Below are 25,337 nucleotides of genomic sequence, written 5' to 3'. Positions count from 1 at the left end.
AGGCCTTCAGCCTTTGTCACCACATTTAATAATCAATAAAGTAGGCCTGTTGGCTCAACTTGAACATACACATTACCATTGTCATCTCTGCCCAGAGAGACCCCTCAAACATTTGAGACAGGGCACACTTATGCACGGAGGCACTCCTTCTGTGGACATCCAGCACTTACTGTGTCTGGACCTAAAAAGCGACATCTACACAGAAGCCCTTCAAATGGCATTTGTGAGCAAGCTGTCAATGTAAAACCCTATTTCTCGAGTATCAGTGCGCGGTATAAGTTTATTATAACATAACATAACATAACATAACATTAGTTAGAGGTCGTAAAGTGAAACTACTCCCTACCCTTTAATCATGAGAATCACACGGTTAGGCCTAGGTTGTTTGCCAAGGAGTTCACAATGTAAACCCCACTCCTCTTGCGTTTGTCACAACCTTCACAACGTAAAGCCATCTGGAGTGCTTGTTGCCCGGTAGTTCAATGTAAAACGCCGTCCTATGGTAGTTGTCAGACAGTCACAATGGGGTAAGCCCTTTACGCTGTACTGCTCACGAGCAATGGAACTACTTCTCAGGTGGACTACCACAACTATTTCCCAATCAACTGCTTGTATAGCGACGTGTGGGCGGAGCCCCAACATGTGGGCGGAGCCCCAGCCCCGCATGTGTGTGGAGCTCCAGCCCAACATGTAGGCGGAGCCCCAGCCCGAAATGTGTGCGGAGCCCCAGCCCCGATATGTGGGAGGAGCCCCAGCCTGAGATGTGTTCGGAGCCCCAGCCCCGACATGTGGGCGGAGACCCAGCCCGAGATGTGTGCTGAGCCCCAGCCCCAACATGTGGGCGGAGCCCCAGCCCGAGATGTGTGCGGAGCCCCAGCCCCGACATTTGGGCAGCGCCCCAACACGGACATGTGGGCAGAGCCCCAGCCCAGCTCTTACTACAGCTCTTTATCTGGGGATCACGTAAGCCCTGGCAGACCAAATAAATTCAAAAGATATTCAGGGTTTGTGAGAGGGGGCAGTTAAAACCCTTGCCCCTTTCATTGATATCCTACACCCCCTGCACCTTTCAATAATGTCCTACACTCCCCGCCCATTTCATTAATGTCCTACGCTCCCCACCCCATTCATTAATGTCCTACACTTCTTGCCCCATTCATTAACGTCCTACCCTCCCTGCCCCTTTCACCGATGTCCTCCACTCTCAGTCCTTTATATTAATGTCCTATGCTCCCTCCCCCTTTCGTTAATGTTCTACACTCCCAGCCCCTTTCATTAATGTTCTACGCTCCCTGCCCCTTTCATTAATGCCCTACACTCCCTGCCTCTTTCATTAATGTCCTATGCTCCCTTCCACTTTCATTGATGTCCTACGCTCTGTGAGATGGTGGCCTGATATATGCTGTCCACTAGTTCTAGTGGGCACCTTGTATCAGTCCAAACAACCCCTTATGGTGAATGGTTAAAGACAACCTTATATGAAAGCTATCCTAGTGGTAGCTGTGGAGAGCAGCCTTCAGGCTAAGTCTTGAAGGAATGAAAAGCAGCTTGTTTTACCAGTCTATAATCTCTTGAATGATCAAATGAAAAGACAACCACACCAGGTATATATTCAAAATATATGTATTTAGGTTAACACACACCCCTATAGTCTCTTTATGAGACTGGAGTTCGAAGTACTTAAGTTACAAGTGATCAAGCATCAGTGAAAGCACAAAGACACGTTTGGGCCCTAGAGGCGTACCAAACCATATACCAAAAAAGTGGTATAAGAACCACGAATGGAATAGGCGCTAGGCCTATTGCCTCTAGAATCGCTGGGACCCCAAGGAACCACCCAAGGTAGTGACACAGGGGACCCACGGGAGCTGTATGCAGTGTGAAAACAGAACCGCGGGTTCCTTTTATCTTCTGGGCAATGTCGCGGTTGGAAATTTAAAGATTAGGGACACTTCTAATCGAGTCTGGACCAAACCCTTTTGGACTTAAGAAGTTCTAGGGCTAGCACCCACGAGAGCACCGGAGTACTCGAGTTACCTCACCCATGGAAGCCGGGTGCATAGGTGTCTTTTGGTGTTGGGTCGCATCGTCGATTTCAATGGAAGCCTGCATTGAACTGCTGCTTCCGGGAAGAGGAGAAGTGTCCGAAGAGATCCAAGCCGGATGTAAGGAACCTGAAAGCAGAGGGGACAGAGTCTGGGTCACTAGCCAGTGACCGAGGGCAGGATGGACCAATGCCCACAGATGTCGGGTGCTTCAGGTGAGTTGATGGGTGTCTTGACTCTTCAGCCACGAGGTCCAGGAGGTGTCGACGAAGTCTATGAGCCGGATTCGAGCTGTGCCATGAAGTCTGTCGAGTGCTGCGGTGTCAGCGACCAGAATGGACCTTACAAGCCTTGGCAACGGCAAGTCACTGGAATTCAGAGAAAGGACTGCGGTGCAGACCAGCAAGGTCTGAGGGACTCACCCAGTGAGGCTAAGTCAGAGCACATCTGGAGCAACCAGGAAAGCCCAATCAGAAAAGGAGTCGCCTTCGTGGGGACCTGCCAGCCAACGGGCTAGTGATCGCAAAGGAGCCTCGAGCGGTCGAACTTGAAGCTGGCCCACGGGTCACTCGTGGGGTGGAGGCCAACAATCTTCGGTGCAGGAGGTGCTCAAGGCTGGGGCTACTCGGAGCCCAAAGCACAACTTCGAGGAGGACCAGGAAGATAGTGTTGCTGCAAAAGTTCACGGTGTCCAGGGTTCAGGGTTCCACGTCACCCACGATAGCCACGGGCTCAGCTTTGCTGTGGACTCAGGGTAGCCTCGGGGAAGTCTGGAAATCCACCTCTGGGGATGCAGAGACTTCGGCGTCCGGAGGGAGCTTCAGAATTGCAGACCGGTCAGTTGCTTCTTTGGTGCCTGCCAAGCAGGGGAGTCACTCTTTGACCCCAAGGGAGATTTCTTCAGTCTTCTAGTCAGGATAGAACATCGAAGGTCTAGGATGTACATTGCAGAGTTTCATCCAGGGTAATCTAAAGTTCTAGGGACTGGATTCCTATACTTATACTAAGTTTAGGGGATGGACTAACTCTCAGGCCCCACCTATGGGTGGGCCAGGAAAGAGGGGTGGTTACACCCATTGCCTTTGTCCAGTTTCGCGCCAGAGCAGGGGCAAGTAGCCCCTGCAACCGGTTTGAACTGGAGTATGCACAGGGACACCAAGTGTGCCCCCAGTGCAGGACTTCAAAGCACCAGAGAGTGCTCCCGCCCAGCCCCAATACACATCAGCCTGTCTGGGGAGGTGGGGACACCTCCCCTCGATAGGAAACCTATTGTGCAGGCCTCCCCTGCCGGAGTTTCAGTCAGCAGCAGGAGGCCAGACCCGTGTCTGTGGCAGAGGCATCCATGTTGTGATGCCAGGGCTCAGGAAAGTCCTACCGGGTTTAGCCAGTGTGAACATGTCTCTCCCTCTAGAAGGGTGGAATGCTACCCCCGCCGCCAGGACTGGCGGGGGGTAGTTTTCCAAACACGACATGTTTTGATGCAGCCATCCCAAAGTCAGCATTTACCGCGAGGTTATAATGCACTTAAGAATATATGGTATGGCTGTATCACAGAAGTATTTCCGAAAGCTGCAGAGGGGCTCAGCTCATGCTTGGGCACCCTCTCACATAAAACCAAGCACTCTGCCTTCAGGATTGTCAAGGCGTGCCATAGGAGTGGCTTATAGGTTTATATGTGTCTGTATAAGATAGTGATATAGGTAGCCTATACCACAGTAAGGGGTGCAAGCACACCCTTACCCAGGCTGCAGTCGCAGACCTGTGGTGCCATTTTGGTGTGCTTCCCAGGGGTGGCATAATACATGCTGCAGCTTGCCCCTTTAATTATTGTCCTGCACTCCCCGCCCCTTTCATTAATGTCCTACACTCCCTGCTTCGTTCATTATTGTCCTACACTCCCGCCCCTTTCATTTATGTCCTACACTCCTTGCCCCTTTAATTAATGCCCTGCGCTCCCCGCCCCTTTCATTAATGTCCTACACTCCCTGCTTTGTTCATTATTGTCCTGCACTCCCCGCCCCTTTCATTAATGTCCTACACTCCCTGTTTCGTTCATTATTGTCCTACAATCCCAGCCCCTTTCATTTATGTCCTGCACTCCTTGCCCCTTTAATTAATGTCCTGCACTCCCGCCCCATTAATTAATGTCCTACACTCCCGCCCCTTTTATTTATGTCCTACACTCCCCGCCCCTTTCATTTATGTCCTGCACTCCTTGCCCCTTTCATTTATATCCTGCACTCCCCGCCCCTTTCATTTATGTCCTGCACTCCCCGCCCCTTTCATTAATGTCCTACACTCCCTGCTTCGTTCATTATTGTCCTACACTCCCTGCCCCTTTCAATAATGTCCTACACTCCCTGCTTCGTTCATTATTGTCCTACACTCCCTGCCCCTTTCATTTATGTCCTACACTCCCTGCCCCTTCATGAATGTTTTACGATCCCCGCCCCTTTCATTAATGTTCAACACTCCACTCCCTATTCACTAATGTCCTACACTCTCTGCCCCTATCATTAATGTCCTACACTCCCCATCCCTTTCATTTATGTCCTGCACTCCATGTCCCTGTAATTAATGTCCTGCACTCCCCGCCCCTTTCATTAATGTTCTACACTCCCTGCTTCGTTCATTATTGTCCTACACTCCCTGCCCCTTTCATTAATGTCCTACACTCCCCGCCCCTTTCTTTTATGTCCTGCACTCCCGCCCCTTTCATTAATGTCCTGCACTCCCTGTTTCGGTCATTATTGTCCTACACTCCCCGCCCCTTTCATTTATGTCCTGCACTCCTTGCCCCTTTAATTAATGTCCCGCACTCCCCGCCCCATTAATTAATGTCCTACACTCCCCGCCCCTTTTATTTATGTCCTACACTCCCCCCCTTTCATTTATGTCCTGCACTCCTTGCCCCTTTCATTAATGTCCTACACTCCCCGCCCCTTTCATTATTGTCCTACTCTCCCTGCCCCTTTCATTAATGTCCTACACTCCCCGCCCTATTCATTAATGTCCTACACTCCCCACCCCTTTCATTAATGTCCTACACTCCCCACCCCTTTCATTAATGTCCTACACTCCCTGCTCCTTTCATTTATGTCCTGCACTCCTTGCCCCCTTTCTTTATTGTTCTACACTCTCTGCCCCTTTATCTCGTTTGCTGAATCTTTTTCATCCCTGATTTCTCGGTGTCCCACTTTTCCAGTTTTTCTCTTCCCGCTCCTTCCCCCTTTTCTGCCTTTCTCTCTCCTATTAGGAATCAAAGTGCCATTAACAATAAATAATTCAGGCCTAATGCCTTTCTCATAACGTTTTATGCTATACGGATGAGACCTATGGCCCCCACATAAGAATTAATCAGTTCGACCCTTCAATAATTAGCTTGCCCAATATCTAACCGAGGCCTTATGTGCAAATACAAGCACTCTTTCAGCGGAGGCTCGCAACTTCTGCCCAATCAAATCCTGTAGGGAGGATGCTCAGCATGTGGGAGGAGCCAAAGCCCCGCCCACTCCTTCTTAAAGTGCTTTTTTGTTGATCACAGAAGGTCTGAAGTGCAGCCTAGCCAGACTTAAAAACAGACCTGGTTGAGGTACCTATGCCTGATGGCACAAGATGAAACCACTGATCCTAAATGAAAAGGCAGCTGCAACAAGACAATTAAATAATTACATTTAAATTAAATTAAATCGGGTGATGTTCCAGCATAACATAACATCACTAAGCCTGGGCGTAGTGGGCGTAGTGGGGCTACGTGGAGCAGCGCCTAGTGTGCCCAAATCTTCGCACACTTGCGCGCTCCGTGTAGCCCCACTACGCGCCGCCCGCCTCCCGCCCACCCTCCTTTTAAAATAATATCATGCATGATAAAATAATTAAATGTAAAGACTTACCTGCAGCGCGGCGTCTCTGGGGCTCCCTCTTCCTCGTTTCCAACTTCTTGTGACAAATGCGCATGCGCGGACGCCCGCGCATGCTCATTTCTTGCGAGACATGACAGACATGAACAGACATGAACAAGGGATAGGTAAGGATCCAGAAATATATGAGCGTGGATAAGAGATCATTAAGGATCCAGAAATTGGCAGGTGTGAGCAATAGATAGTTCAGGATCCAGAAATCGGCAGACGTGGACTAGAGATAGTTCTGGATCTAGAAACATATGGGTGTGGATAAGACATCATTAAGGATCCAGAAATCGGCAGGCCTGACAAGAGACAGTAAAGGATCCAGAAATTGGCAGGCATGAACAAGAGATAGTTAACAATCCAGAAATCGGCAGAGGTGGACAAGAGATAGCATTGGATACAGAAATCTGCAGGAGTGAAAAAAAGATAGTTAAGGATCCAGAAATCGGCAGGCAAGGAAAGGAGATAGTAAAGGATCCAGAAATCGGCAGACGTGGACAAGAGATGGGTAAGGATCCAGAAATTGGCAGGCAAGGAAAAGAGATTGGAAGGAATCCAGAAATACGCAGGCGTGAACAAGAGATAGCTGAGGATCTTAAAATCGGCAGGCGTGAACAAGAGATAATTAAGAATCTAGAAATCAGCAGGCAAGGAGTAGAGATAGTTATGGATGCAGAAATCAGCAGGCATGGACAAGAGATAGTTAAGGATTCAGAAATCAGCCGGCAAGGACAAGAGATAGCTAAGGATCCAGAAATAGGCAGGCGTGAACAAGAGGTAATTAAGAATCCAGAATTCAGCAGGTGTGGACTACAGATAGTTAAGGATCCAGAAATCAGCAGGCATGAACAAGAGGTAATTAAGAATCCTGAAATCAGCAGGAGTGGACGAGAGATAGTTAAGGATCCAGATATCGGAAGGCATGAACAAGATGTAATTAAGAATCCAGAAATCAGCAGGTGTGGACAAGAGATAGCTAAGAATCCAGAAATCGGCAGGCAAGGACAACAGATAGTTAAGGTTCCAGAAATCACAAAGCATGGGCAAGAGATAGTTAAGGATCCAGAAATCGGCAGGTGTGCACAAGAGATAGTTAAAGATCCAGAAATAAGATGGCGTTGACAAGAGATAGTTAAGGATTAAGTAAATGGCAGACATTGACCAAAGATAGGTAAGGATTCAGAAATATATGTGTGTGGATAAGAGATCATTAAGGATCCAGAAATTGGTTGGTGTGAACAAGAGATAGTTAAGGACTCAGAAATCGGCAGACGTGGACGTGAGATAGTTAACCCCTTTAGCACGACGTAGAATCCGCCACGGTGCGGACATTTCCGTGCGCTGGCATGCGCAGCACTACAGAGCTCTTGATAATCAACGGAGGGAAGAGACATTGTTGAAATAATCCAAATGTGATTATCCTGTCGATGCGGTATTTTAAACGAACGGCGATTTAACATGGAATAAAAATGACTAACCTTGTCTTTGATCATGAAACATTTATTCACACATATATCTACTAAATGTTAAGGCTTTTGAGCATTTTTAACCATGGTATTTGAGCGCCTGCAGACCAGCCTGCTCACCCTCATTGGTAACCTGCACCGCCTTGCCTTCTGGGGGTCCTTTTCCAAAGGAACAACATGGGTGTGACCTGGACCGGTATGTTGGAGTTTGAAAACTTAAGTAACAAAATAGGGAGCCATTAAGATGTCGGGCAGATCACGCCGGACCAGCGGTGGCGATCCGCCCGACATCTTTCCCCGCCCGCCCTCCATTTACCCCCCGCCGTATTACAATGGCGGGAGAGGGCAGCGACGGACAGAAAGACCGTCTGCCGCATTTCCGCAGGAAGGCAATCGTTCCGATTGCCTGCCGTGCGGTCCTGGGCCATTATATGGTGGCGGTATCTAGCAGGCACCGCCCACCATAGTATGATGTGTGGGGATTTTGGCCATTCCATAGCAGCGATGCCGCCATGGAAAGGCATGCGGTCTTTGGCTGTGGGGGCCCGATGCGGTCCCCCGGAGTGGTGGGGGTGGTGGATGAACTTGAGGGGTACCTATGATACTTGCCTTCAATGGCATGTACAAGGTGGCAGGCACTGCGCGGTGCCTGTCACGTTGTGCATGCCAATGCACCACAAGCATATTTGACATTGTGTCGGGTGCTGTTAACAGCACCCCCCGCCACAATGTTAAATATGCGGGATATGACCGCCAGGGTGGCGGCTGCATCCTAATGGGCACAGCGAGACCGCCGCACGTCTGGCGGTCGGTCCCGTTTGCCATTCCGGTGCCGCCACCGTAATGGGCCCCATAGTGTGTGTTTTCTTCTGGCAAAACTCCCAAGCAAAGTACAATATTAAAAACATGTCTCTACTTCCCAGTGCTTAAATTGTCAAAACAAGAAGTGCCAGGGCCCTCGTCATGGGGCCACTGCAGCTTGCTTCATCCATTGCCCCTGCCAGCACTGCCAACGACAATTCAGACTATTCCAAGCCTCCAAAGCTATAAGAATAGCTTGGGAGGCAGCTATTAGTCGTTTTTAACATATATTATGTTAATGATACACCGTTGTTCTTCTCATCTATAAATTAGGCAGTCAGCGCCACCATCTGGCAGCTGTCACAAGAGCCGGTGTTAACAATTAAGTGCCGGAGCTAAACACCGGAAACCATCGGCTCAAATTAAGCACTGCTACTTCCAGCTGGTTTATGTCAGGGTTACTCCAGCGCTGTCAGTGATACCTGTCATCAGTCCCAAGTGTTATCTGTTTTCAATCAAACACAGGTCTGTGCATTACCGCATGCCTGTCTGCTCTTATTACGTCCAAAAATGTTTGTTCTCAACAAAAAGGCAATCCTATTTTTTGTTACAGCCTTTCACGAAGGTTTATATCTAGGATGCAACAGTTGTTGTTCAGTTAAAATAATCCAGCTTGCTCTACACATTGCATGTGATGTTTAACCCTAGGCGTTATACTACGCTTCGCCCACGTAGTGTACGTAGCGCTGCCTGCTTCACAGTTTTCGAAGTAGGCGAATCATATACCTGTTTGATTCCAAACAGGTATATGATTGGTTTGAGGATGTTCTTGTTGTAAGTGTGTTGGCGTGAGAGGGATATTAGTCCCAATTTGAGTGAGGGTATATATTTGGATGCCTTTTTATGTACAAAGTGGGATACATGGGTATGTGTCTGGTATTATCAGGATGTTGTTATATTTATCCTATAGGTTGATATATGTGTGTTGGATCACCAGGATAGAAACACTGTTATAAAGAGTTGCTCATCATAGACCAACTGTTTTATCCTTGCTGTCAATATGTGTAAAAATGTATCTCCTTGTGTAATTTTATACAGATTCAAACTGTGTTTTGGGAGATATCATCCTTTGTCCTGAAGAAGGTGGTGTTTAAAGCGGTTACACCCATCGAAACGCATCAACGCCTAGTGTCAACAGGCATACTATAGAGTGTGACAGATATTCTTTCATTTTGCTAAAATTGATTGTACAAATAATGAATGTCATGTGAATGAATTGTTCTAATGTATTTGCCTGTTTAGCCGATGAGAAATTATTTTTCTTGCAGGTTCTCCCAACTTTGTCTATTTGTGGTTCTGTGGTGATATCTATTTTATTATTATTATTTTGGTGATGAATTGCTGAATCACTGTTTTTAACTTTTTTATATAATACATTTTGAGACATTTTTCAGCACTTGGCCTTTGAAGGGAATGTGCTATGTTCTGGTGATATAGTTGATTGTTTGATTATGCTGGTGAGTGTGTTTGCTGAAGTGAATTAGGTTGCCCAAAGGGTAGCTCTTGTCTACGCCAGCTTATTTCTGGATCCTTAACCATCTCTAGTGCACACCAACCGATTTCTGGATCCTTAACTATCTCTTGCCCTTGCCTGCCGATTTCTGGATTCTTAGCTATCTCTTCTCCACACCTGCCGATTTCTGGATCTTTAACTATCTCTTGTCCACACCTGCTGATTTATGGATTCTTAATTACCTCTTGTTCACGCCTGCCGATTTCTGGATCCTTTACTATCTGTTGTCCATGCCTGCTGATTTCTGGATCCTTAACTATCTCTAGTCCACGCCTGCTGATTTCTGCATTCTGATTTACCTCTTGTTCACGCCTGCCTATTTCTGAATCCATAGCTATCGCTTGTACTTGCCAGCTGATTTCTGCATCCTTAACTATCTCTTGTCCATGCCTGCTGATTTGTGCATTCTTAACTATCTCTAGTCCATGCCTGCTAATTTCTAGATTCTTAATCATCTCTTGTTCACGCCTGCCGATTTTGGGATCCTTAGCTATCTCTTGTTCACTCCTGCTGATTTCTGGATTCCTACCAATCTCTTGTCTTTGCCTGATAATTTCTGGATCCTTTATTATCTCTTGTCCTTGCCTGCCGATTTCTGGATCCTTAACTATCTCTTGCTCACTCCTGCACATTTCTGGATCCAATGCCATCTCTTGTCCACGTATGCCGATTTCTGGATCCTTAAATATCTCTTGTTCTAGCCTGCCAATTTCTGGATCCTTAACTATCTCTTGTTCATATCTGCCAATTTCTGGATCCTTAATGATCTTTTATCCACGCCCACATATTTCTAGATCCTTAACTATCTCTTGTGCTTGTCTGCCGATTTCTGGATCCTTACCTATCTCTTGTTCATGTCTGGCGATTACTTGATCCTTAACTATTTCTTGTCAACCCCAGCTGATTTCTGGATCCTTAACTATCTCTTGTCTACACCTGGTGATATCTGAATCCTTAACTATCTCTTGTCCTTGCCTGCCAATTTCTGGATTCTTCGCTATATCTTTTCCATACCTGCCGATTCCTAGATCCTTAACTATCTCTTGTCCATGCCTGCTGATTTCTGGATTCTTAATTAGCTCTTGTTCACGTGTGTCAATTGCGGGATCCTTATGTATCTCTTGTCCACACCTGCCGATTCCTGGATCCTTTACTATCTCTTGTCCTTGCCTGCTGATTTCAGGATCCTTAACTATCTCTTGTCCTTGCCTGCCAATTTCTGGATCCTTACCAATCTCTTGTTCATGTCTGCTGATTTCTGGATCCTTAGCTGTCTCTTGTCCATACCCGCTGATTTCTAGATCCTGAGCTATCTCTTGTCCATGCCTTGCAATTACTGAATCCTTAACTATCTCTTGTTCTTGCCTGCCAATTTCTGGATTCTTAGCTATCGCTTTTCCACACCTGCCGATTTCTAGATCCTTAACAATCTCTAGTCCACGCCTGCTGATTTCTGGATTCGTAATTATCTCTTGTTCAAGTGTGCCGATTTCAGGATCGTTAACTATCTCTTGTCCATGCCTGCCGATTTCTGGATCCTTTACTATCTCTTGTACTTGTCTGTTGATTTCTGGATCCTTTACTATCTCTTGTCCTTGTCTGCTGATTTCTGGATCCTTTACTGTCTCTTGTCCTTGCCTGCCAATTGCTGGATCCTCACCTATCTCTTGTTCATGCCTGCCGATTTCTGGATCCTTAGCTATATCTTGTCCTTGCCTCCTGATTTCTGGATCCTTAGCTATCTCTTGTCCACACCCGCCTATTTCTGGATCCTTAACTATCTCTAGACCATGCCAGCCAATTTCTGGATCCTTAATATGTCTTGTCCTTGCCTGCCAATTTCTGGATCCTTTACTATCTCTTGTCCTTGCCTGCCGATTACTTGATCCTTAACTATCTCGTGTCAATGCCAGCTGATTTCTGGATCCTTAACTATCTCCAGTGAACACCTGCCAATTTTCAGATCCTTAAATATCCCATGTCTACACCTGGTGATTTTTAGATCCTTAACTATCTCTTGTCCTTGCCTGCCATTTTCTGGATTCTTAGCTATCTCTTGTCCACACCTGCTGATTTCTGGATCCTTAGCTATCTCTTTTCCACACCTGCTGATTTCTGGATCCTTAACTATCTCTAGTCCATGCCTGTCAATTTCTGGATCCTCAACTATCTCTTGTCCTTGCCTGCTGATTTTTCGATCCTTTACTATCTCTCGTCCTTGCCTGCCGATTACATGATCCTCAACTATCTCCCTTGTCAACGCCAGCTGATTTCTGGATCTTCAACTATCTCTGGTGCACACCTGCTGATTTCTGGATCCTTAACTATCTCTTGTCTACACCTGGTGATTTCTGAATCCTTAACTATCTCTTGTTCTTGCCTGCCAATTTCTGGATTCTTAACTATCTCTTTTCCACACCTGCTGATTTCTGGATCCTTAACTAACTCTTGTCCACACCTACTGATTTCTGGTGCCTTAACTATCTCTAGTCCACAGCTGCTGATTTCTGGATTCTTCATTAACTCTTGTTCACGCGTGACGATTTCGGGATCCCTACCTATCTCTTGCCCAAGCCTGCAGATTTCTGAATCCTTCACTATCTCTTGTCCACGCCTGCTGATTTATGGATCAGGTCTACCAACAGTGTTTAGTTTGAGCTGGTGGTTGCAGGTGAATCCCACATGCACTTATTTTTGGGGAACAACCCTTTTTTTCCCCTTCAGACTTCTACCAAGAGCAAATGATGAAGAAATAAAAACCTTCTAAGGGGTTCACTGATACACCTGGTCCTTTAAACCAACAAAGAAGAGATTGGCACGGAAGCTGTAATATCAAGAAAACATATTTATTAGCCTCAAATGAGGGAGATTGCGTCACACAGTACCCTCAGGCCACTGTAGGAGGCATTCTAAGGAGTACAGAGAACAGGGGCCTTATATATGCATAGGTTACATAGTCATCATAAAACCAAGGGGAGGTCCTGGCACATACAAGCATGCTTATTGACTAATATGGGTATACAAAATTTGCTTGCTCAACAAAGTGAGAGGGGAGATATTTCTCCTTACATCAGCAAGAATAGCCTGACAGTTCTATACTGGATCATTCACTTCTCTCCCAGACTCTAGTAGACTCCCGGTATGAGGTCTCCTCTAATCCCAGCGAAACGTCCAGCAGTTATCAGGCATGGATTTCTGATGCAGTGAACTGTGTGGTTCCGGTCAAATCTTTTATTCCTACTAGGGTATCACCTTCTGCTCCATGGTTCACGGAGGATCTTCGCTTACAGCGTCAATACTGTAGGAACCTAGAAAGGCGTTGGCAAAAGCATTACAACCCTGTTGACAGGCAGACTTATAAAGATGTCCTTGCATTATATAAAAAATCCATTATAAGATGCAAAAGTAGTTTCTTTCTGGCCCAAATTGAATCAGCTCAAAATTCAGCCAAAAAGCTGTATCAGGTAGTTGACACCCTGTCCAATCCACCTATAGGTCCTCCGACAGAACCCTCCCAAGTCCTGTGCAATGCGCTGGCTACTTTCTTTTTTTCCAAGGTCTCCACGATTTATTCGTCATTTTCCCTCCCTACACGTCCTGTTGCCCCTGATCTTCCCTCTCATACGCCTATGTTTACCAATTTTCTCCCCGTTTCATCTGAATACATTGGTAGGTTGGTCACTTCCATCAAGTCCGGCTCTCCTTTTGACCCTTGCCCCCCCCGCGATATTGAACACTCTCACTGAGGTCATAGCACCTTCTCTAACGAACCTTTGCAACTCCATTTTTCAATCTGGCATCTATCCGGAAATTTGGAAAAAGGCAGCTATTAAACCATTACTTAAAAAACCATCTTTAGACCCCACCGAATCAGCCAGTTACAGGCCTATTGCTTGCCTACCGTTTCCGGCTAAAATATTTGAGTCAGCGATGAACCTGCAATTATCCGAATTTATTGACCATCATAATCTTTTGGATGATACGCAGTTCGGATTTAGGAAATATCATGGAACTGAAACGGCCTTGATAAAAGCTTCTGATGAGATTAGGACCATCATGGATCAGGGGGGGGCGGCGGTCCTGGTGCTCCTCGACCTGTCCGCCACCTTCGACACGGTCGACCATTCCATCTTGGTCGACTGTGTCGCATCCATGGGGGTAACTCACCTTGCAAACAATCTCATCGCTACGTTTCTTGCTAACCGAACTCAAGTGGTTAAGTTGGGTAACTTTTATTCACCCACTTTTGTTCTTCCTTGCGGGGTTCCTCAGGGATCCTCGCTAAGCCCCACATTATTTATTATATATGTGGCGGATCTGGCGAAGGTTATAAAAGCTTACAAGCTGCGGCTAACCACCTATGCTGACGACACCCAACTGGTGCTGTCTATTCAAAAAGACGGTCCCGCAGTTGCCGCCCAATTTCAGGAAGGGATGATGGCCATTAGCTCCTGGATGGCGGACAATAGTTTAAAATTGAATTCGGACAAGACCGAGGTGCTGACCTTTGGTAGGCTCTCTCCTGAGTGGTCCGCGACCTGGTGGCCCAGTGATATGGGTCCCCCTCCCATTCCAGTAACCAAGGTCAGGAATCTCGGTATCATGTTCGATGGTAAACTGTCTTTTAAGTATCACGCCAACGCTGTGGCGGCATCTTCCTATTATATGCTTAGAAAGATCAAGAAGTTGCTGCCATACCTTCCCTCAACGGCAGGAAAAACTTTAATTACCACACTTGTTTTCTCAAAAATGGACTATAGCAATGGCCTTTTCCTTAACGCTCAGGAGCAGGTTCTAGCTAAGCTGCAATCGGTACAGAATGCGGCAGCTAGATTAATGCTTGATGTTCCTTTCCGTCACCCTACATCTGCGGCCATTCACCAGCTGCACTGGCTGAGAGTAAAGAGTCGGATAAAATTCAAGGCTCTATGCATCGCTTATAAAGCCATTCATGACTCGGGACCTAAGTTCCTGAAGGATGCTTTTCGGATTTATGTTCCCAATAGAACTTTAAGATCAGCCTCTACTCATCTGCTCCCAGTGCCACGCACCAGAACCTCCACATGGGGAGACAGACGTTTTTTGGTAGCAACTCCTAGGCTGTGGAACTCCCTCCCCTTTGCTATAAAAACTGCCCCTACCCTTATCATGTTTCGTAAACTCCTGAAGACTTGGTTATTCAACCAATAATTCCTTCAGATGTCTTTGTCAGTAGGATGCTCTGTATGCGCCGAGACACCTCAGGGTATTCGTGCGCAATAAAAATTGAAAAAACATAAACATAAACAGGTGCATTCTATCAGCTAAACCTTTCTGAGCATGTGCAAGGCTCTGGAAGAGGGAGAAAGCACATGGCTAACTAAAATGCCTGCCAGGAACAAAATGGCTTTTAGCTCATGCTAATAGCAATTCCTGCAATCTTTACCAGACGGTCCTTTTAGCATGAGCTAAAGACATTCCTATGATCTAGAAGGAACATAGAAAATATTTTGCACATTTATTCTTATAAATTCATCCATATTCTAATCCATTGCTTGGTGGGCATTTCTCATTCCAAATATATTAAGCGGGCATATATAATGTATAAGTAGGAGTACAAAGGGAACAGAAAATTGGGTCATACAGATAGCAGGAGAGAGTAATGACTGTTATCACAAACAGAACTATCAATATTTTTCAACCCCAAGCAGAAAGCAAATCCTAGAACCATCTAGTCTAATTCTATGTACAAAACATTTTCAATAGACTTTTCCAGTGTTCCTTTTATGAGGGCTAGGGTATCAATCATTATAGTCCAGGAAAGGGCAAAGTAACATTTGTCAACTGCTCAGATGAACTTTTCTTTTGCAGAATAAACATTATTCCTAATGCAAATATTAAAGCAGTCAGACATATTATTACAAAAACAATCCTGGCTCCAGGGGACCAGGAGGACCACACAGGGCCATAGGAATTAGGACGAGGAGCTGTTAAGGGCTGCTCCTCCTCAAAAATGGGACGACTAAAGGGGTACATTACTAACAAAAAGAAGTCCTTGGGAAATTGAAGCCGCTGTACAACCAGCCAGAGGGGAGTCTTCTCCCTGTGTCCGTTTGAGCCTCACAGGCAGGCTCTTGTTGTTCCCACGGTGGAGCTGCACAACTCGCAACTCAGAAATCACGGCCCAGTTTCAAGGGAAAAGTTTCTTCTTTCAGGATAGGGCAATCACCTTCCGGGGCAAATGCCCTCAGCGATCCTGTCCTGTGTCTCAGGCAGTGCACCAGGTTTCTTCACTTCAATCTAACAGGTACCAGAGACACAGCACCTGTACCCTAAACTCAAGTCCTTCCCCAACTCCTGTATTGCTCCTCTGGCACACTGCTCTTTCGTTGGGGCCACAGATTGTATCCAGTGTGCCCAGGTATCTCTTGATCAACCAACAAAGGTGCAGACTTTACAGCCAGCATTCAGGGGCATGATGCTGAAGTACCTGAAGCAACCCTTGTTTCAAAGGGGGTCACCTCAAGCAAAAGCCTCCTTGCCGCTCTGGTCGGTCTGTGACTCTCAGCTGGGCATCAAAAACTGGATCCACGACTTCTCCTTTCTGATTTGTGTCCCCGTCTTTCGCCCAAGACAGTAGCAGGGGTACACACTTCACATCCCAGTGCTTCCGGCCGTCTACCTTCACTGAGGTCTTAGTTGCCAGCAATGCCTGTGCTGGTTCCCTTCATCTTGGCTTCAAGCTGGACTGGTGCTGACTCCCCAGGCTGGATCTGATGTCCGGGCCCCTCTGGCAATGGTTGTAAGGCAGCAAATAACTATTGGTGGACAGAACAAAAGGTCTTTAGACAAGGCATACAAATAATCTATCAACAGAGAGGATAGTCTCAGAATACTTCCTAGTACTGGGGCGCCCCATATATTAGCAAGGCACCCAAGAACCACTTCATCTATCTAAGAGTAAAAACCCTGGACCTATTACACTATTTGAAGCAGGAAGTCTGTGTTCATTTACTAAATTCAGAGGAAAAGAGAAAACAATACTGACATACTCTAAATCCTTACATTTGTGTATTCCTATATTATTCACCTGAAGCACCTCAAGAAAAAGGAAATGTTCTACACTTTTACTCATAAACTTTACATTACTTGTACAGGACTGCAGACACTTTTAAACTTTAACATAGTGGGTACATACATTTCTCCAGCAGAACATGTTGTGACAAACTCCTATAAAACAATATTTTCCTTAAAAAATGTTTGCTGAGGATCACATGGGCGTCTTCCCTGACATTATAAACCTTATGCATTCTACTTTTCATGATGTGGACTATGCAACATCATTTTCAAAGGAAAAAATCCTGTTCACCAGCTCTGATAAGGGCTGTCAGCTCAATTACACAGACTAACTAATAAAAGACTAGCAATGCCCTTGCAAAACTGTATATAACATGAGAATAACATATAGTTCCTCTTAAAGGTCAAATAAGGGAACAGCAATATAGACTACTCATCCTTTCATTATTTCATCAGACAGGATGGGCAGTAACATGGCGTATTTTTGTATTAATTTTATTAATTTTAACAATTTTAAAACGGTATTACTGAATAGGCAATTAAATGCCTCATGGCTGTTTCCCAGACAGCTTAGACAGGCTCAATAGAGAGAGAAAACATACATTTGTCTACCCTTAATTTGTTGAGGAGCTAACCTCCTTCCCCCATTTCGACAGTAGGAAAACCTGAAACAGGTTTACCTTCTGTCGACACTATCTACCACTATTGGTTGCAGCTGGGCACAAACAAACTTGTAGGAAGTAAATAGCACATTGAGCTAGCTAGAACACATTAATAACCAACTACCAATTCCTTTAGCAATTGTACTAGTGTAACATGAGGGCGCATGAATGCAAACTAAATCCCAATGCCTCCTTATCTCAGCCCTTGCACAGTATTTTGTAAGCTAAAAGCATTAGTGCCATATAAATGGCAGAGCTATGCTCTAATCAGGGCCCACATATACCACTATATTTCCTTCTGTTCATATGGCTGCACAAAAACTTGCTTTTGCCAAAAATAGGAAGCAAAACTTCTCTTTCTGTCCCTGAGCTGTCATCTCGTCTTTCAGAATTTTCAGAGGTCAAAATGTCAAAGCAATCCTTGCCTTTAGCCCTGCTAGGCTGCTAAATGCAGAACTCGACCTTTAACCCTTACCAGCTGTCCTATTTTGTGCAAGGCTTTCCATGCGGCTTTTCCAATTCAAAGCGACTTATGGAGACTCACAGCTGAAAAGCAGTCCTATTCCCTTCCTGCTTGCCAGTAATTTAGAGGTAGGATAATAACTTATTCTGGTTTTTTATACTTATTTTCATCTGTGTGCAGTGTGTGGTGTGCTTTTCTAGCAGTATAGAGGTCAGCTGCTTGTTCTTTACTTGCATGTGTGCATTACTGAAGCTTGAGATCAGTTTGAAAACTGCTCTGAGCGGCAGAACTGCTTTTAAACAGTACATTTTGCCCAATTTCGACTTTGGTGTTGGGGGGCACTTAAAAAAAATGAATAACCTACAATGTTTAGGCATATTAGTCATCCCCAGAGTGTCCCTTAGATATCCCAGGAATGGGAGATCAGAAATGTATAAGGTACACCCTTATAAAATGAGCTTTGATATGCCTGGGTAAAGTGACATTTTCCATTTTAGTCCCCCCCCCCCCCATTGCTGTAAAGCGCTGCTTAAATTCAACTTTGATGCTAGGAGTTCACAGTATGGTTATTAGGCATTATAGAAATTAAAAAACAAATGTAGTGCACATATTTTTAATAAACCTTTTTTTCATATAATCAAAATTCGCTTTTATTTTTTTTTTTAATAACACCAACACATTTGATGGTTCCACATATGAAAAGCAAGCCTCATTCCTTTCCTATCATATTTAAACGCTTTCATTTATAACCTTAAGCACAGAAGCCTTTAAAAAGGGCTGTCCACTAACCCCCTCTAATTATAGACCCATTAGTCTCATAGACACCTCACAAAAACTAATGGGGAGGGTTCTATTGGACAGGGTCCTGGGCTGGATTGAGGAGAACGGGATTTTGACCACCTTTCAGGGTGGCTTTAGGACTGGTATTTCCACCTTAGATCAGATCTTCCGCCTGCAGGTCCTGTATTGGAAAACAGCCCTGGTCGAGGGTGGCAGCCTCTACCTGGTGTTTGTGGACCTGCGGGCAGCTTTTGATCTGGTTCCCCATATTAAACTTTGGCAAGTCCTGGCAGACATGGGCCTCCCTTCTTACTTATTGGCTGTTCTATCTAGGCTCCATGCCAATAATTACGCCCAAGTAAGATGTGGGAAATACGGTGAGCTTACCGATCGCTTTCCCGTTCAAAAAGGTGTTCGCCAAGGGTATGTCCTGGCCCCCACGTTGTTTAGCCTCTACATAAATGGCCTTATTGACCACCTGAATTGTATACCAAATAATGATGCCCCTAAATTAGTATCAGGACGCGTGCCCGCATTGATGTTCGCGGACGATACTTTGTTATTGTCTACAACGTCTTCGGGTATACAAAATATTCTGAACGGTTTTGCTAAGTTTTGTGAGTCTAGAGGACTTGAAATAAATCTGGGGAAAACTAAATACATGATCTTTAACCCCCCCAAACGGGTGCGTCCAAACCCAGTTTTATTTGATATTCCTCTTGAGAGAGTCAAAACTTTCGTTTATCTAGGCGTGACCCTAACGGAGAACTTTAGTTGGGATTCTCAGATCTCTAAGTCAACTCTCAAGCTTGTTCAATTGACTGGGGGTCTGAATAAAGTTTTTAAAAGATCAAGTTTTCAACCAGTGTCTCCCGCCCTTGAAATCTATTGTAGACAGGCAAGAGTGGCCACAATTTATGGAGCCGAACTTTGGGGACACAAGCAGTCTGTTTCCCTTACAAGGGCTGAGCTATCTTTTTTAAGATCTCTTCTTGGACTTCCCTCCAGCACACCGTCGATCCCTTTTATGCTCGATCTCGGGCTAGTCCCAATCGAGGAGATTATTAGTGCAAGGCCTATCTTGTATTGGAAAAGGCTGTGGTCAGTGCCTGAACTGTCTCCGTATAAATTAGAACTTGTAGAGATGTGGCCTGCACTTAAACTTAAAAAAATCCCTTGGCTTCTGCATATCAAAGCAGTCTGCTTTCAACTAGGACTCCCGGAAATGTGGGTAAACCCGGAGGCAAGTTGCCCTGGGATTCCAAAGAAGGACATCCTCTCTTTGGTGTCCTCGAAAAGTTCTTCTCTACATTTGAGCTCTTTAGCGATAGGTAGATTGACCCTAGAATTCCTCTCGGTTAAACAGGACCCCAAACTAGAGGAATTCATGGATCAAATAGAACCCCCACTTGCCCGTAAATTGTACATCCAACTAAGGTATGGCACCCTACCGATTAGGTCCTTTTCATCCAAGTGGCAGGCACGAAATCCGGAAAGTTGTCCTGCTTGTAACTACAAAACTGAGTCTGTTGAACATGTGTTGTTCTTTTGTCCTGCCTATCATTTAATTAGGAAAAGTTGGCTGATTCCCATTTGCAGGAATCTGGGCTTTCGCCATTTTAAACAGGCAAGCAGGACTCTAACTTATGATACTGATCCACTCATTGTTTTCGCTGTATCTCGCTATCTTTACGGCATGTGGCGTTGGAGGAAAACTTTTTTAACCTAACCACCTTTATCTTGATGACGTAAAAGTTTAATCTTGTCTTTTAAAGATTTTAACTCCAAAATGTTATTTATTGTTTTATCGCTCTATTTGTATTAATGTAACTGATGATATGTCTATTTGTACTTTTATGGTCTTTTGACCGAAATAAAGTTATCAAGCAAGAAAAGTCTGCGCCACTTTTTAAGGATAGTTATTATTTAACATCAGAACCACAGATATGCTTATGTAAAAAGCTTTAAGAAAGGAAATCCCTACTTTTAATCTTTTCTCTGTTGTCCAAAATAATGAAACTGTCTTTTGTAACTTTTAAAATCAACAGTTTGTAATGCAGGCCTTTATACCGTGTTTTGCACTAACTTAAAATCTAGTTGAATCAGCAGTTTCCTTGTGGCTTGGGACCAAGAATAGCCATGTGTTTTTGACGCAGCTGTACTCTTGACCAGCAGGCGTCACTTTACATGCCTTTCAAGCCAGCGCAAATCTATCGTTCTGTAATGTCGTGTTCATTTCAGCAACAACCAATTCACTCAGATGGCATGAATAACTTTTAATATCTAATACAAAGTATCTAAGGAAAATGCTGTAACATTTTATATTGAGTCCTAGGTGTTTAAAGCACACAATTTCGTTTTTTCTTCCTTTCTATGAGGCCTATTTTATATCTATTGATTGTGAATTCTAATGTATCTTTAGCATTGTGGCAATTTGCACACATGTATAGTTTCTTACTCTTTCAATTTTAAGGATAGCGTGCAGCTATTTAGCATATATTACATAATTCATTTCTGGATTTTTGTTAAAAAATGTAATTCATTCAAAGACATTTTGCATAACAAAATGATGACAAAAAAAACACATTGACCTCATTCCCGACATTTTCAGAAGGGGGGTCATACACTCAGAACACACAATACAGCGCGCTTAAGGCTAGCCAGTCTTACACAAAGAGCGCAATCGCTACTTACTCACACAAGAACCACCGATGTCAAACCACAAACCACATAGACATTCAAATAACACAATTAACCCACAAATCAACACTTAGGACAGAAACAAAAGACAGCCCACAGACTGTACTTAAACCAAACCATTTGTAAATACTAATTGTAAGTCATAATTACAAGAAAAGCTCTCAAAAGTAGTTCAAAAGGCTGCACAAAAAACAGCCCAAAAGACTGGTCCATGTTCAAGAAGCCAAAATACACCAAATTCGCCAGTTTTGGCTGGCAGAACACTCTAAAAGCGCTCTGCATATCACCACTTATTAATGTTTCTAAGTGCACAGATCAGGATCCTTTTTATGTACATATTTAGTTCCATGGGGTACTTAGTCACCAAGGAAGAAATACCTTTTTATACCTTTTTATACCTAAACCTATTTAGGTATCCCCTCTAGGGGAACCGACGGAGTTCATTCAAGATTCACATTGGTACCTCCAAAAAAAGCAGCACATTCTTCGATGTGCGCTTAAAACAGGCATGCCAAAAATATTGTAGCATATACAATATTATACAGAAGTGGCACTTAACACAATATGCACCGTTACGAATTATTCAAAAGTTAGAGAAAAATCTCCTTATTACCTGCCTACATAAATTACAATTTACATATATTTCCAAATTCCAAAGTCTTTAGCCAAACAAAACAAATCAAATGTCGACGACCTTACCAAGCACAAATCTCCAGCCTACACTGCCAAGTTCTGAGTGACCTAACGGTCGTTTTAAAATACTCACGCCAAAAAGGTTCTCAGTCGGGAGCGTCAAACATTTGGAGGATCAAATCAGGTAGAACAGAAATATGCAAAGACAGAGAATCTCCGTGCGCAGGGTACCTCCTTAGTAGATTCCTGTCCTGTCCTCCTCAGTAGATTCCTATCTCCCATCAAGACCACTCCCTTGGATAGCCGCTTCTCCGATGAGGTCCCTGTTCGGGCGCCATTTGAAGAAATAAAAACCTTCTAAGGGGTTAATTGATACACCTGGTCCTTTAAACCATCAAAGAAGAGATTGGCACGGAAGCTGTAATATCAAGAAAACATATTTATTAACCTCACATGAGGGAGATTGCGTCACACAGTACCCTCAGGCCACTGTAGGAGGCATTCTAAGGAGTACAGTGAACAGGGGCCTTATATATGCATAGGTTACATAGTCAGCATAAAACCAAGGGGAGGTCCTGGCACATACAAGCATGCTTATTGACTAATATGGGTATACAAAATGTGCTTGCTCAACAAAGTGGGAGGGGAGATATTTCTCCTTACATCAGCAAGAATAGCCTGACAGTTCTATACTAGGAGCAGGTGCATTCTATCAGCTAAACCTTTCTGAGCATGTACAAGGCTCTGGAAGAGGGAGAAAGCACATGGCTAATTAAAATGCCTGCCAGGAACAAAATGGCTTGTGGCTCATGCTAATAGCAATTCCTGCAATCTTTAACAATGAGACAAAAACACACAAAAGGTAAAGGAGAAGAAAAAGTTAAAATTGTCAGCACGCAAGAAACCCGGAACCTGCAAGAGTGACATAAAGGGGCAGGGAGTGTCTGTAATGGATTATGCAGGCATGAGGTGGTCCCTGACCTCTTGTTCAGGCCTTCAAAATCCTTGACTTGCTCTCGTCCAGACCCTTAGAGTTCTGGATTCTTTTCCAGACCAGCTGTGTTCTGGATGCTGGATGTCTTTACAGCTAGACTCACCTATCCCTATATTTTCTTTCAACAGAGCTTCCATTTCGTTTTGGGAGTGGAAGTCATAAAACTCAATGCCTAGAATTTTGTAAGTCATTCACCTGTTTGAAAGTCTAATTACTTCCATGCTTAAACCTTTAGGAGTAAATGGATTTCATGACAAAAATAACAAATGTAACAAGTGTGATAAGTACGCCAGGGAGAACTTAAATTACGCCAGTGAATTTTCTGGAATTCCTGAATTTTGCACCTTTCAATAATGCATCATATTTACCCACCGGAGACCGGTTCCTATGGATCAAGTCTTGTAGATACATTTTCAGGGAGAGCCATGCTCCTGCTGGCATCTCCTGTGGTCTTTGTATAAAATGTGTGCCTTCTTGATACCTCTGCATACCACATTTTGTTCAGAAAGAATTACTTCACACATAAGTTATGAAATTCTCCTGAAAGTTTTCATAAAATTACTAATTTTCGAACATCAGTAATTAATAGTTGGGTAAGGTGCCAATCAGAGTCCTTCTGCTCCATGTTTTCAGTTCTGAGAGAGCCAGAAGGCAGGGCAGACAATGGGCTTTGTAAAAGTTTCACTCTAAGCAGAAAGATAGGATGGACCACAGGAGACCTCAAAGGGAAATGAAACTAGTTAGAAATACTGCTCAAACACAACGCAATCTATCAAAGTCTTTGATTTTCTGGTTCATATGTTTGGAAGCTTTTTGGCTTGTGCTGCACTTAAAAAAGGTCAAAATGTCCTACTTATTTCTCTCCCTTAAGTGAAGCACAGTTTGGAGGTTTCCCTCCCTCCCACACTGAGACTCCAAGATTCAACAGGCTTATCCTGTTGTGCTCAGGTACCCTATCACACATTGTCCTCTCCCTGACTCCACCTGTGATCAGTGACCTACTCTCATACTGGTTACCCTACCAGTGCCTGATTTGATTGCTTGCTCGTGTCTATCTTTGCCTGCCTGTCTGTTTATCCCAAACTTTGTCAGCTTTGCCTACCTGTCTGTTTATCCAAACATCTGTCTTGTGTTTGTGAATGACGCAATGTTTAATTTTTTTTCAGGTGCAGATTTTTGTGAATCAGCTTCAGGAGACTGTCCAAATCTGGACTGGGGAGCCACCAGATATTAGGAAAGACCTACTGGCAATCCGCTTTGCATCGTTCAACCCTATCCTCGACCCGTGGGTGTATATACTCTGCAGAAAGAACCTCCTTGTCAAGGGATGTGAGCGAGTCAAGCGCACCATGGGTGTGACTAAGGAGGGCCGCACCCACCGGGTGGGATGGGCCAGTAGCCAGCCCAGCCCCCCATCCTTTGCCAACAGCCTCACCACCAGCTACGCTTCTCTGCGCCTTCAAGAAGAGAGCAACAAGATTAGTGCCCAAGACCATTCAAGGACTAAGTCCTTTACAGACTTCACCAAACCCTATGCCTGGAACCTGGAAGACCAGGGGGCCAACTGCCACCCATTCCGCTTCCCACTGGAAAACCCTGCAGAGTTTGAGAAAAGCCGCTCTGCAACCCCTCAACAGACCAAAGCCATCCTGTGCACCATCCTGCATGACAACCCAGGTGTAGTGCCACCTCCGAGGAGACAAAACTTCACCAGACAGCCCAGGAATGAGGAACCCTTTGAAATAGTTACCTACTCCTTCAGCACCCCAAACTCATGTTGCTCAGAGAAAAGCATCTGAGTAGGTGTGTCCAAGGAAGAGAAGGTAGCCGTGGAGATTCCAAGACAGAGCTTAACTCATAGCCTGTCCCAGCAGAGTGCAACTACACCTTCCAGGAGAGAAGTCTCAGGTCTCCAATGGGTGGACGACACAAGATCAGTATCTAAAAAGTACAATATGAAGGTTCAAGTTGTAGGGATTGGGGGGACGATCATTGAGAAGCTGACGCTGCAGTTTATGTTGAAGGCTCTTGTCTGGAAAGGAAGCTTGTTACCACCTTTTTGGAAGTGTAAGTGTTTCTGTGTGCTTCTGACACAGCTATAAAGTCAGTTGTGCTTCTGACACAGTTGTAAAGTCAGTTGTGCTTCTGACATGGGTGTAAGGTCAGTTGTGCTTCTGACATGGGTGTAAGGTCAGTTGTGCTTCTGACATGGGCGTAAGGTCAGTTGTGCTTCTGACATGGGTGTAAGGTCAGTTG

General features: G+C 44.7%; 1 protein-coding gene across 1 annotated transcript in view; it reads left to right on the top strand.

Moving 5' to 3' along the window:
* The window catches only part of LOC146835427 (prostaglandin E2 receptor EP4 subtype-like), an 87,098-nt gene extending 62,025 nt beyond the window's left edge, over positions 1 to 25,073 (top strand). Inside the window, exon 2 of the mRNA XM_085600193.1 lies at positions 24,248 to 25,073. Coding sequence (XP_085456319.1) covers positions 24,248 to 24,880 — 633 coding nt within the window. The 3' untranslated portion in view covers positions 24,881 to 25,073. The remainder of the gene's footprint in view (positions 1 to 24,247) is intronic.
* Positions 25,074 to 25,337: the final 264 nt, after the last annotated feature.

Source organism: Triturus cristatus, chromosome 4_2 (genome assembly GCF_964204655.1).
Source record: "Triturus cristatus chromosome 4_2, aTriCri1.1, whole genome shotgun sequence".
Taxonomy (NCBI): Eukaryota; Metazoa; Chordata; class Amphibia; order Caudata; family Salamandridae; genus Triturus; species Triturus cristatus.
The sequence above is the reverse complement of the archived record's forward strand: the minus strand, read 5'-3'. Positions and strand labels throughout refer to the sequence as shown.